This window comes from Moschus berezovskii, chromosome 25 (genome assembly GCF_049115385.1).
Source record: "Moschus berezovskii isolate FMDL1 chromosome 25, NW_MosBer_1.0, whole genome shotgun sequence".
NCBI lineage: Eukaryota > Metazoa > Chordata > Mammalia > Artiodactyla > Moschidae > Moschus > Moschus berezovskii.
Window position 1 is genome coordinate 48,150,240 of NC_142484.1, and position 14,789 is coordinate 48,165,028.

At 40.8% G+C, this 14,789-nt stretch overlaps 1 protein-coding gene across 1 annotated transcript in view; it reads left to right on the plus strand.

Annotated features, from left to right (window-relative positions):
- LOC148773924 (uncharacterized) overlaps positions 1 to 12,580 on the plus strand; it is a 139,404-nt gene extending 126,824 nt beyond the window's left edge. Inside the window, exon 7 of the mRNA XM_088832253.1 lies at positions 12,273 to 12,580. Coding sequence (XP_088688379.1) covers positions 12,273 to 12,373 — 101 coding nt within the window. The 3' untranslated portion in view covers positions 12,374 to 12,580. The remainder of the gene's footprint in view (positions 1 to 12,272) is intronic.
- The last annotated feature ends 2,209 nt before the right edge of the window (positions 12,581 to 14,789 follow it).

The following is a 14,789-nucleotide window of genomic DNA, read 5'->3' on the forward strand; positions in this document are numbered from 1 at the left end:
CAACACCACAGTTCAAAAGCATCAATTCTTCAGTTCTCAGCTTTCTTTATAGTCCAACTCTCACATTCATACATGACCACTGGAAAAACGATAGCCTTGACTAGACAGACCTTTGTTGGCAAAGAAATGTCTCTGCTTTTTAATATGCTGTCTAGGTTGGTCATAGCTTTTCTTCCAAGGAGCAAGCGTCTTTTAATTTCATGGCTGCAATCAACATCTGCAGTGATTTTGGAGTCACCCAAAATAAAGTTTGTTACTGTTTCCATTGTTTCCCCATCTATTTGCCATGAAATGATAGAACCAGATGCCATGAGCTTAGTTTTCTTAATGCTGAGTTTTAAGTCAACTTTTTCACTCTCCTCTTTCACTTTCATCAAGAGGCTCTTTAGTTCTTCTTCACTTTCTGCCATAAGGATGGTGTCATCTGCATATCTGAGGTTATTGATATTTCTCCAAGCAATCCTGATTCCAGCTTGTGCTTCATCCAGCCCAGTGATTCTCATGATGTACTCTACATATAAGTTAAATAAGCAGGGTGACAATATACAGCCTTGATGTACTCCTTTCCCAATTTGGAACGCCTGTTGTTCCATATCCAGTTCTAACTGTTGCTTCTCGACGTGCATACAGATTTCTCAGGAGGCAGGTCAGGTGGTCTGGTATTCCCATCTCTTGAAGAATTTTCCAGTTTGTTGTGATCTACACAGTCAAAGGCTTTGGCATAGTCAGTAAAGCAGATATAGATGTTTTTCTGGAACTCTCTTGCTTTTTTCATGGTCCAACGGCTGTTGGCACTTTGATCTCTGGTTCCTCTGCCTTTTCTAAATCCAGTTTGCACATCTTGAATTCAGGGTTCATGTACTGTTGAAGCCTGGCTTGGACAATTTGGGGCATTACTTTGCTATTTCAAGTGAAATGAGTGCAATTGTGCGGTAGTCTGAGCATTGTTTGGCATTGCCTTTCTTTGGGATTGGATTGAAAACTGACATTTCCAGTCCTGTGGCCACTGCTGAGTTTTCCAAATTTTCTGAAATGTTGAGTGCAACACTTTCACAGCATCATCTTTTAGGATTTGAAATAGCTCAACTGGAATTCCATCACCTCCGCTAGCTTTGTTCATAGTGATGCTGCCTAAGGCCCACTTGACTTCACATTCCAGGATGTCTGGCTCTAGGTGAGTGATCACATCATCGTGATTATCTGGGTTGTGAAGATCTTTTTTGTACAGTTCTTCTGTGTATTCTTGCCATCTCTTCTGCTTCTGTTAGGTCCATACCATTTCTGTCCTTTATCGAGCCCATCTTTGCATGAAATGTTCCCTTGGAATCTCTAATTTTCTTGAAGAGATCTCTAGTCTTTCCCATTCTATTGTTTCCCTCTATTTCTTTGCATTGATCACTGAGGAAGGCTTTCTTATCTCTCTTTGCTATTCTTTGGAACTCTGCATTCAGACAGGTATATCTTTCCTTTTCTCCTTTGCCTTTTGCTTCTCTTCTCTTCATAGCTATTTGTAAGGCCTCCTCAAACAACCATTTTGCCTTTTCACATTTCTTTTTCTTGGGAATGGGCTTGATCAGTGCTTCCTGTACAATGTCACGAACGTCTGTCCTTAGTTCTTCAGGCACTCTTTCTATCAGATCTAATCCCTTGTATCTATTTGTTACTTCCTATGTATGATCGAGAGAAGGCAATGGCAAGCCACTCCAGTACTCTTGCCTAGAAAATCCCATGGATGGAGGAGCCTGGTGGGCTGCAGTCCGTGGGGTCGCTAAGGGTCGGACACAACTGAGCGATTTCACTTTCACTTTTCACTTTCACACATTGGAGAAGGAAATGGCAACCCACTCCAGTGTTCTTGCCTGGAGAATCCCAGGGAAGGGGGAGCCTGGTGGGCTTCCGTCTATGGGGTCACACAGAGTTGGACACGACTGAAGTGACTTAGCAGCAGCATGTATAATCTAAAGGGATTTGATTTAGGTCATACCCGAATGGTCTAGTGGTTTTCCCTACTTTCTTCAATTTAAGTCTGAATTCGGCAATAAGGAGTTTATGATCTGAGCCACAGTCAACTCCCGGTCTTGTTTTTGCTGACTGTATAGAGCTTTCTCCATCTTTGGCTGCTGATTTCGGTAATGGTCAGTGTCAAAAATTTATGAAAAATAAATGCTAGAGAGGGTGTGGAGAAATGGGAACCCTCTTACACTGTTGGTGGGAATGTATGGACAGTAGGGAGGTTCCTTAAAAAACTAAGAACTACCATATGATCCAGCAGTCCCACTCTTGGGCATATATCTGGAGAATACAATAATCCAAAAAGGATATATGCACCTCAGTGTTCATTGTAGCACTATTTACAATAGCCAAGACATGGAAGAAACCTAAATGTCCATTGACAGAGGAAAAGATAAAGAAGATGTGATATATATATATATATAGTGTAATATTAGCCCATATAAAATTATAAAATAACACCATTAGCAGCAACATAGATGGACCTAGGGATTATCATACTAAATGAAGTAAGTCACACAGAGAAAGACAAATATCATAATATCACCCATATGTGGAATCAAATATTAAAAATATGCAAATGGACTTACTTACAAAGCAGAAGCAGGCTTACAAATATAAAAAACAAGCTTATGCTTACTAAAGGGAAAATATGGAGGGAGGGATAAAAGAAGAGCTTGGGATAAACACTTGTACATTAGTATATATAATATAAATTCTCAGAAAAGGCTTACTGTATAGCCCAGGGAAAGCCATTCAATATTCTACGATAACCTAGATGAGAAAATAATCTAAAATAGAATGAATATATGTACATGTATAACTGAATCACTTTGCTATATACCTGAAACTAATACAACATTGTTAATCAATTATATTTCAATAAAATAAAGTATGTATTTATTTACAATATTGTAATGGTTTTGCCATACATTGACATGAATCTGCCACGGGTGTACATACGTTCCCCATCCTGAACTCCCCTCCCACCTCCCTCCCCATCCCATCCCTCTGGTTCATCCCAGTGCACCAGCCCCGAGCATCCTGTATCATGCGTCGAACCTGGACTGGTGATTCTTTTCACATATGATAATATGCATGTTACAATGCCATTCTCCCAAATCATCCCACCCTCACCCTCTCCCACAGAGTCCAAAAGACTGTCCTATACATCTGTGTCTCTTTTGCTGTCTCATATACAGGGTTATTGTTACCATCTTTCTAATTTCCGTATATATGCATTAGTATACTGTACTGGTGTTTTTCTTTCTGGCTTACTTCACTCTGTATAATAGGCTCCAGCTTCATCCACCTCATTAGAACTGATTCAAATGTATTCTTTTTAATGGCTGAGTAATACTCCATTGTGTATATGTACCAAAGCTTTCTTATCCATTCATCTGCAGATGGACATCTAGGTTGCTTCCATGTCCTGGCTATTATCAACAGTGCTGCAGTGAACATTGGAGTACATGTGTCTCTTTCAATTCTGGTTTCCTCGGTGTGTATGCCCAGGAGTGCGATTGCTGGATTGTATGGCAGTTCTATTTCCATTTTTTTAAGGAATCTCCACACTGTTCTCCATAGTGGCTGTACTAGTTTTCATTCCCACCAACAGTGTAAGAGGGTTCCCTTCTCTCCACACCCTCTCCAGCATCTATTGCATGTAGACTTTTGGATAGCAGCCATTCTGACTGGTGTGAAATGGTAAAATAAAATAAAGTATTTAAAAAAAGAGTGCCAACTAGCACCACATCACCTGCCTTGTTCAGCTTCCCCTGAGAGCGTGTTGGGTTGGATCCCACAAGGGATCCTACAAGGCCTGGACTTGCTCAACTTCACAATCAAAGAAAAGAACCCAGAGACAGCAACAGAAACCTCAGTGGTTTAACGGATGGGGGACTTCACACATCTGAAGCAATGTCCTGGAGCTCAAGACTCTTTCATTTGCTGCTGACTCTCCTGCAGTTCTCTTTACGACAATTCCTTTATTCCCTTTGTACCTCTCGACTGTTTTTCAAAGGGGTCTGATGGCGAGGACAGCCCAGTGTACGCCTGGTCCACCATCATGAAATGAAGCTCTTGTGCTTAACATAAGATCAACACTTGGGAGATCCTCCCTCAATGTCTGTGAAACTGAATTCAGTTAAATCCATAGTGCTGGGATTTCGGCAATTAAAACATGTTTATTGTATAACTTTTCAAGTTTCTTTGTGTTTACATTTGGGTGTCAGATGGTTTGCTTTTATATCTCTAAACTTAAATAATAAATTTATTCTTTAGAAGTTTTCATTTAATTTTTTTTAATTTATTTATTTTAATTGGAGTCTAATTACTTTATATTATTGTATTGGTTTTGCCATACACTGACATGAATCTGCCCCGGGTGTACATATGATCCCCATCTTGAACCCCCCTCCCAGCTCCCTACCCGTATCATCCCTCTGGGTCATCCCAGTGCACCAGCCCCGAGCATCCTGTATCATGCATCGAACTTGGACTGGCGATTCATTTCACATATGATAATATACATGTTTCAATGCCATTCTCCCAAATCATCCCACCCTCGTCCTCTCCCACAGAGTCCAAAAGACTGTTCTATACATCTCTGTCTCTTTTGCTTCTTGTATACAGGGTTATCGTTATCATCTTTCTAAATTCCATATATATGCGTTAATATACTGTATTGGTATTTTTCTTTCTGGCTTACTTCACTCTGTATAATAGGCTCCAGTTTCATCCACCTCATTAGAAATGATTCAAATGTATTCTTTTTAATTGCTGAGAAATACTACATTGTGTAAATGTACCATAGCTTTCTTATCCATTCATCTGCAGATGGACTTCTAGGGTGCTTCCATGTCCTGGTTATTATAAACAGTGCTGCGATGAACACTGGAGTACATGTGTCTCTTTCAATTCTGGTTTCCTCGGTGTGTATGCCCAGCAGTGTGATTGGTGGGTTGTATGGCAGTTCTATTTCCAGTTTTTTGAGGAATCTCCACACTGTTCTCCAGAGTGGTTGTACTAGTTTGCATTCCCACCAACAGTGTAAGAGGGTTCCCTTCTCTCCACACCCTCTCCAGCATTTATTGCTTGTAAGAGAAAGAGAAATTAGGGAAACAATTCCATTTACCGTTGCAACAAAAAGAGTAAAATACTTAGGAATATATCTACCTAAAGAAACAAAAGACCTATATGTAGAAAACTATCAAACACTGGTGAAAGAAATCAGAGAGGATACTAATAGATGGAGAAATATACCGTGTTCATGGGTTGGAAGAATAAATATTGTGAAAATGAATATATTACCCAAAGTAATTTATAAGTTCAATGCAATCCCTATCAAGCTACCAACAGTGTTTTTCACAGAGCTAGAACAAATAATTTCACAATTTGTATGGAAATACAAAAAATCTCGAACAGCCAAAGCAATCTTGAGAAAGAAGAATGGAACTGGGGGAATCAACCTGCCGGACTTCAGGCTCTACTACAAAGCCAGCGTCATCAAGACAGTGTGGTACTGGCATAAAGACAGAAATATAGATCAATGGAACAAAATAGAAAGCCCAGAGATAAATCCATGCACCTATGGACACCTTATCTTTGACAAAGGAGGCAAGAATATTCAATGGAGAAAAGACAATCTCTTTACAAGTGGTGCTGGGAAAACTGGTCAACCACTTGTAAAAGAATGAAACTAGAACACTCCCTAACACCATACACAAAAATAAACTCAAAATGGACTAAAGATCTAAATGTAAGACCGGAAACTATAAAACTCCTAGAGGAGAACATAGGCAAAACACTCTCCAACATAAATCACAGCAGGATCCTCCATGACCCACCTCCCAAAATATTGGAAATAAAAGCAAAAATAAACGAATGGGACCTAATTAAAATTAAAAACTTCTGCACAGCAAAGGAAACTATAAGCAAGGTGAAAAGACAGCCTTCAGAATAGGAGAAAATAATAGCAAATGAAGCAACTGACAAAGGATTAATCTCAAAAATATACAAGCAACTCCTGCAGCTCAATCCAGAAAAATAAACGACCCAATCAAAAAATGGGCCAAAGAACTAGACAGACATTTCTCCAAAGAAGACATACAGATGGCTAACAAACACATGAAAAGATGCTTAACATCACTCATAATCAGAGAAATGCAAATCAAAACCACAATGTGGTACCATTTCATGCCAGTCAGAATGGCTGCTATCATTTAATTTTTTAAATGAAATTTATTAAAAAAATTTTCAGAATAATTTTATGACATATGAGTAATACACATTCATCTGCACTACATGTATGTATGATGTCTGTATATGTGTGTCCAGCATACTTTAGTTATATTGAATTAACATTGCAATTCTTATTGCAAAGCCAACTATTCTTTGGAGGTCTTAATCAACAATATAATTTGCACTGTCAATATTAATTTAAATTTATTTATGAAATTTATACCAAAACCTTAATTTTCTAAGTAACCCTCAAATTCAAATTTGGAATTGTTTGGTCTTGCTTTATTAAAACCAAAGAGATTTTAGACATGTTTTCAGGGATCTGATTTTTGATTCAGAATTTCCTTAATAATGAAAACTCTTGAAGACTTCCAGAGTAATTTAATCAATTTCTCTTGCTACAGGCTGAAATCTAAATTTGTGCAGATGTCTCAAGAAAATGCACTCCATCTTTCAGTAAAACATTTCCATGCTTATTACACTTGGGAACATCTTCTTTATATCTGACCTGCTCCGATTTGAGCGTGTCTCCTTTCTTATGTCTCTTGACATTTTTAGGAAGAGTGGAACAACCTGGAAGCATTCACATAATCACCTAAAGGAGTTACTGCTTCATTGTCTGACTTTTGAAAAATGCCAAGAGCTATTCCCATTAAAGCTGAATAATGTCATAGGATGATAATTAATTTGACCTTAACTGTTCAGTGTCATTGCCCTCCACATGATGATGAAATATAATGTATCCAGTTGTCCCTTCTTATCCATGAGGGATTGATTCCAGGTCTTCACCAACTCCAATACCTAAATTCTGAGATGCTCAAGGCCCTTACAAAAATGGTCAAAGTGACATTTATGAAGTCACGTGTCCCAAAGTCTTGCTGAGCCCTATGTGAAAAATCTTTCAGTTCAGTTCAGTTCAGTCCAGTTAAGTCACTCAGTCGTGTTCAACTCTGCGACTCCATGAATCGCAGCACACCAGGCCTCCCTGTCCATCACCAACTCCCGGACATTACCCAAACTCATGTCCATCGAGTCGGTGATGCCATCCAGTCATCTAATCCTCTGTTGTCCCCTTCTCCTCGTGCTCCCAATCCCTCCCAGCATCAGGGTCTCTTCTAATGAGTCAACTCTTCGCCTGAGGTGGCCAAAGTATAAGAGTTTCAGCTTCAGCATCAGTCCTTACAATGAAGACCCAGGACTGATCTCCTTTAGGATGGACTGCTTGGATCTCCTTGCAGTCCAAGGGGCTCTCAAGAGTTTTCTCCAGCACCACAGTTCAAAAGCATCAATATTCGGTGCTCAGCTTTCTTCACAGTCCAATTCTCACATCCATACATGACCACTGGAAAAAACATAGCCTTGACTAGACGGACCTTTGTTGGCAAAGTAATGTTTCTGCTTTTTAATATGCTATCGAGGTTGGTGATAACTTTCCTTCCAAGGAGTAAGCATCTTTTATTTCATGGCTGGAATCACCTTCTGCAGTGATTTTGGAGCCCCCAAAAATAAAGTCTGACACTGTTTCCCCTTTCCCATGAAGTGATGGGACCAGATGCCATGATCTTAGTTTTCTGAATGTTGAGTTTTAAGCCAATTTTTTCAATCTCCTCTTTCACTTTCATCAAGAGACTTTTTCTGCCATAAGGGTGGTGTCATCTGCATATCTGAGATTATTGATATTTCTCCCAGCAATCTTGATTCCAGCTTGTGCTTCTTCCAGCACAGCGTTCCTCATGATGTACTCTGCATATAAGTTAAATAAGCAGGGTGACAATATACAACCTTGACGTACACCTTTTCCTATTTGGAACCAGTCTGTTGTTCCATGTCCAGTTCTAACTGTTGCTTCCTGACCTGCATATAGGTTTCTCAAGAGGCAGGTCAGGTGGTCTGGTACTCCCATCTCTTTCAGAATGTTCCACAGTATATTGTGATCCGCACAGCCAAAGACTTTGGCATAGTCAATAAAGCAGAAATAGATGTTTTTCTGGAACTCTCTTGCTTTCTCCATGATCCAACATTTGTTGGCAATTTGATCTCTGGTGCCTCTGCCTTTTCTAAAACCTGCTTGAACATCTGGAAGGTCACAGTTCACAAATTGTTGAAGCCTGGCTTGGAGAATTTTGAGCATGACTTTACTAGCGTGTGAGATGAGTGCAATTGTGTGGTAGTTTGAGCATTCTTTGGCAATGCCTTTCTCTGGGATTGGAATGAAAACTGACCTTTTCCAGTCCTGTGGCCACTGCTGAGTTTTCCAAATTTGCTGGCATATTGAGTGCAGCACCTTCAAAGCATTATCTTTCAGGATTTGAAATAGCTCAACTGGAATTCCGTCACCTCCACTAGCTTTGTTCGTAGTGATGCTGCCTAAGGCCCACTTGACTTCACATTCCAGGACGTCTGGCTCTAGGTCAGTGATCACACCATCGTGATTATCTGGGTCATGAAGATCTTTTTTGTATAGTTCTTCTGTGTATTCTTGCCACCTCTTCTTAATATCTTCTGCTTCTGTAGGTCCATACCAGTTCTGTCCTTTATGAAGTCCATCTTTGCATGAAATGTTCCCTTGGTATCTCTACTTTTCTTGATGAGATCTCTAGTCTTTCCCATTCTGTTGTTTTCCTCTATTTCTTTGCACTGATTGCTGAGGAAGACTTTCTTATCTCTCCTTGCTATTCTTTGGAACTCTGCATTCAAATGGGAATATCTTTCCTCTTCTCCTTGGATGGCAAATAAATCTTTGGGTGGCAGTTCTCAGCTATCATTGGCAAAGTGGCTGTCAAATGTGGTTGGAATAATTCCTATATTATTTTATTCTCTGCACTGAACTTCCATTAGTGGAGTCTAATAGCGCCACAGAGCAGCAGGTTAGAAATAAAGAGCAAGATGCCAAACCAACGGGTTAAATAGCACTATACTCAAGATACCAAGGGAGGCAAATTCTTGTGGGTGACAAGCTGATGGAAGGGAATATGAGAACTTTCATCTCTTTCTGATAGTGTCATTCTGTGCCCCCACACAGATGATGTTTACACTAAATAATAACAGCTACCGAGCTTGAAAACCACAGGCTGAAAACTGGAACCCTCCAGATCATAACTGAGGTGAACATAAAATGGTCACACAGTGACTGCTCACATTTGTTGTTTTTAAATTTGTAAGCAAATAACTAAGCTAAAAAACCTACTAAAAGGTTTTTAGTGGATACAGACAAGATGATACTAAAATTTATATGGAAAAGTCAAGGAACTATAATAGCTAAAACAATTTTGAAAATGAAGAGTAAAGTAGTAGAAATCAGCCTACCAAACGTCAACACTTATTCTACAGTTACAATGATCAGAACAGAGTGATAACAATGGAGAAATAAACTCATGGATTAGTGGAATAGAATAAAGAACTCAGAAACAGACCCAGAAATATCCCCAAACAAAGGTGCAAATTCAGTGGAGGAAAGATAGCCTTTTCATTATATAATGCTGGAGCAATTGGACATCTACAGAGGAAAATGAATCGTGACCTAAGTGTCATACGTTAAAAATTCTCTCAAAGTGAATCATGAACTTAAATGTAAAAGGTAAAAATGTAAAATTTGTTTTAAACAAAAAAGAAAATCCTTAGGATCTAGATCAAGGCAAAGAGTCCTTAGACTTGAAACCAAAAGTTTGATCTATAAAATCAAAAGTATATTAATGGGACTTTATCAAACTTAAAATCTTTGTTTTGCAAAATACCCTGTAAAAAGAATAAAATGGCAAGCTACATCCTGGGAGAAAATATTTGCAAATCACACAGGGTTAATCTGTGATTGGGTGGGTTTTGCACTCTACTGTAAAAGTTTGATTCATTTCATTGCTAACTGTTATCTCCAGACGTATGCATTCCGACTACATCAAATCACGCTTTTTACTTAACAACATGAAACTTATAACTATTTACTTAGAGTCATGTAATGATTACGTGTTTAATGTAATTGAAATTCTGGAAAATTGATTCTCAAAACAGTAAGTCTAATTACTGACTTTATCTTTTTAATGAAAAAATGATAGGGTGCTATATTCATGAGTTGTCAGTACTTCCATACCATTTTTTACCTGTTTCTCAATTCATCAAATGTTTATTGACACTGTGCTGTGTTCAGAAGGGACTGTTTTGTTTCGTTTTTTGCTGGAAAATGCAATCTTTATCATGGTTGCTCAGTCGCTCTGCCAGTAAACATATAGGTTCAGAAGAAAGGAAACAGGGATTTCTTTCAAATAGCTTGGTTTTTTGTTTATTTTTTCTAGATATACTGCTAATAGCTTTGTGAGTATCATTTTTATTGCCATATGCTTGCTTTACAATGCTGTGTTAGTTTCTGCCGTACAACAAAGTGAATCGGCTGCATGCATACGTATATCCCTCCCTCGTGAACCCCCCTCCCAGCCCTCTGGGTCATCACAGAGCACCGAGCCGGGCTCCCTGTGCTCTGTATCAGCTCCCCACGAGCCGTCCATTGGACCCACGGTGCTGTATAGATGCCAGAGCTGCTCTCCCGGTCCATCCTGCCTCCCCTTCTCCCCGTGCCCACAAGCTGTTCTCTGCGTCTGTGTCTCTCTTCCTGTCCTTCAGACAGGTTTATCTGCAGAAGGGACTTTTAAATTTCTTTCATGACCGCATTCCTTGTACGATGCATGTTTAGTTCTACCATTATTTGGGGGTTTCCTAGTGGCTCAGGAGGTAAAGAATCTGCCTGCAATGTGAGAGACTTGGGTTCAGTCTTTGCGTCGAGAAGATCCCCTGGAGAAGGGAATGGCTACCCACTCCAGTATTCTTGCCAGGAGAACCCCATGGACAGAGGAGCTAGGATGGCTACAGTCCATGGGTCACAAAGAGTTGGACACAACTGAGCAACTTTGAGAGAGAGAGCGATTATTTTGAAGAGAAAATCACATGCAAATTTCTGAAGTGGACGCACATGAAACACCATCCCATATCCCTCTCCACTGTGAAGTTTCTCCTTTTGCTTTTTTAATCTTAAAATCTGAACAGACTATATTCCTTCCACCCTTTTTACAACAGCAATTAATCCTCAATCATCTTCTCCCTTCAGATTCCCATGTTGAGGTCTCTTGGTTCAGATCACAGTGGTAATAAGATCATTACCTCAGTTGTTTCCATCTTTCCACCCCTTAATGGTTATCTCCTTTGAGAGTGTGGCTAGAGGGAATACTCCAATACTTTGGCCACCTGATGCGAAGAACTGACTCATTGAAACAGACCTTGATGCTGGGAAAGATTGAGGGCAGGAGGAGAAGGGGATGACAGAGGATGACATGGTGGGATGGCATCACGGACTCGATGGACATGGGTTTGGGTGGACTCCGGGAGTTGGTGATGGACAGAGAGGCCTGGTGTGCTGCGGTTCGTGGGGTCGCAGAGAGTCAGACACGACTGAGCAACTGAACTGAACTGAACTGGAGGGAAAATGTGAGAGGGAGTTTTGTGCTAAGTGTGCAGATTGTGTGCTTGTGTGCAGAGGTCAGCACTCTGACGCTGATCACCAAGATGAAGATGAAGGGGTGTGGCCAGCTCAGTCTGAGTGCATTGCTACCAGCTTCTCAAACATCTTTACTGAGATAGCTGTTTTGGGTGTGATATATCAGTGTGTGCGTGTGGTTTCTCAGGGGTCCATACTTTAACTCCATTAAAACCCTTCAGCTCAAAATTTCTTTGCAGTGTTGTGCTTTATGTTTAAAATGTATATGCTTTTTGGATCTTAATAGCCTAATTATGTTTGGTATAAAATAGCATTTTTTATTAATATCTCCACCTGAGACTTCCTGCGTGATTGCCAATCCCATTCCCTCGTCCCGAGCACACAGGACGACTCCTTCCCAGCCCCTCCTGGAACTGCTAACCCAGGCTGTGGGGTGAGGATCCAGGCACTGGGAGGCAGGCAGAAGTTCCATAATGCTCTTCCAGGTCTGGCCACAGAACACCACAAAAGGTCTCTCGTGCTGGCTCTTTCTCTTCCACAGCAACCTTGGAGGTGAACGTAGCGGTGACACAAGATTCAGACAGTTGGCTATCACTGAATCCCCGCATGGAAGAGGCAGCCTCAGTGTATAGCATGTTGTGACCTGGTCAAGAAGGAGAATTTTGTTGTGATACATGACTAGTGAGGTAGGAGACGGATGGGCCCCTGGGCTGGACAGCTGGTGTTTGTCAAGTTGAATAAAATTGAAATTTGTTCTCATCCAGACACTCTAAGGACAAAGCTCATGGCAAAAGCTGAGCTCGGCTGAGGTGAAGCGATAATGTGCCCATTCCGAGGTCAAGGAAAACTTCCCAATCTGCACGTGTGAAGGAAGGTTCCTTGGGGTCAAAAGAGAGGGGATACCAGCCCATAACACACGTGGACACACCCCTACAGGCCTCAGGGCGGGAAGCCGTCTTAGCAAAAAGTGGTGCACACATCCTGGGGAGAGTCCTAGGACCAGTCAGGTGGGAGGAAAGAAGCAAGGCCAAAAATAAGCACAGACCTCAAAGAACTGTCCTGTGTGAGTGACTTAAGTCACCTCTGGATGCCCGCACTCCTCATGGGTGTGTATTTCTGCCTTGTTTCAATTTTAAATAAACAAACTGTTTCTCTGTGGACTCATCCACATGTTATGCTGCGTGTCTCTAAAGTATCTAAACTTTGTAGTTGTTTTCACAGACTTTGCCTCCTTGAAACATTCTTTCATGAGTGTTCAGGGCCACTTTGCTTCTAGCCTCTAGCCCTTGGCGGTTTAGTGTCTAGGATTCTTGGTTTCCATCCAGGTTCAGTTCAGTTCAGTTCAGTTCATTTCAGTCGCTCATTTGTGTCCGACTCTTTGCGACCCCATGAATCACAGCACGCCAGGCCTCCCATCACCAACTCCCGGAGCTCACTCAAACACATGTCCATCGAGTCGGTGATGCCATCCAGCCATCTCATTCTCTGTCGTCCCCGTCTCCTCCCACCCCCAATCCCCACGTTCAATTCCTGTGTAGAGAACTAAAATGTCTCTTCAGGACCGCTCAACTACCATCTCCACAAAATTGCTAAGACAATAGGGGTATTGTTACAGCAGCTGTTATTACTTGTCCTGACATCTTTAGAGCAATTTTTTCCTACCGGCTACACCTATTATGATGTGATTTCAATGAGTTCGTGAAATTTGAAAATGGGGCTATATTGAAGGATGATAATGAGATTTAGGATCTAGGCAATTTATCTCCTCTTTCTTCTTGCTGTGACAATGTTTCTAGATCTAAGACTAATACAATGTGTGGATACCAGAAATATTTGTTCTTTTCTTTGTTCCCAAAGCTCCACGAGCTTTACTGCAGTAATCACTGAGAGAAGATGTCTAGAATACTGCACAAGATTCAAGGGCCTATTCTATACTGCACAGAATACCGTACAAGGGGCTGCTACTTGGGTTCAAATTTTGGCAAATGAATCTTTTTGTCAGGAGGAAAAATTATTTGCATCACTTGGCAGATTTAAAGGGTTTCTGATCTACTGTCATTCTATCAGTTTATATCAATTTTTATTGAAAAATGGTGACTAATGATGCAATCCGTTTACCCTAATGTGATCAGTTCCATCACTTGTATTTTAAGAATTTCAAAAGATTCCATTATTCCCATATTAACTGTCTTCATCAAATGCAAATCTCAGGATTAGCACCAGTTTTCAGCTGTGCTATACTGTACATCATGAGGAACGCTGGGCTGGAAGAAGCACAAGCTGGAATCAAGATTGCCAGGAGTAATATCATATATCAATAACCTCAGATATGCAGAAGACACTACCCTTATGGCAGAAAGTGAAGAGGAACTCAAAGGTCTATTGATGAAAGTGAAAGAGGAGAGTGAAAAGGTTGGCTTGAAGCTCAGCATTCAGAAAACAAAGATCATGGCATCTGGTCCCATCACTTCATGGGAAATAGACGGGGAAACAGTGGAAACAGTGTCAGACTTTATTTTTTGGGGCTCCAAAATCACTTCAGATGCTGATTGCAGCCATGAAATTAAAAGACACTTGCTCCTTGGAATGAAAGTTATGACCAGCCTAAATAGCATATTAAAAAGCAGAGACATTACTTTGCCAACCAAGGTCCGTCTAGTCAAGGCTATAGTTTTTCCCGTGGTCATGTATGGATGTGAGAGTTGGACTGTGAAGAAAGCTGAGTGCCGAAGAATTGATGCTTTTGAACTGTGGTGCTGGAGAAGACTCTTGAGAGTCCCTTGGACTGCAAGGAAATCCAACCAGTCCATTCTAAAAGAGATCAGTCCTGGGTGTTCATTGGAAGGACTTATGCTAAAGCTGAAACTCCAATACTTTGGCCACCTCATGCGACGAGTTGACTCACTGGAAAAGAGTCTGATGCTAGGAGGGATTGGGGGTAGGAGGAGATGGGGACGGCAGAGAATGAGATGGCTTGATGGCATCACCGACTCGATGGACATGAGTTTGAGTGAACTCTGGGAGTTGGTGATGGACAGGGAGGCCTGGCGTGCTGTGG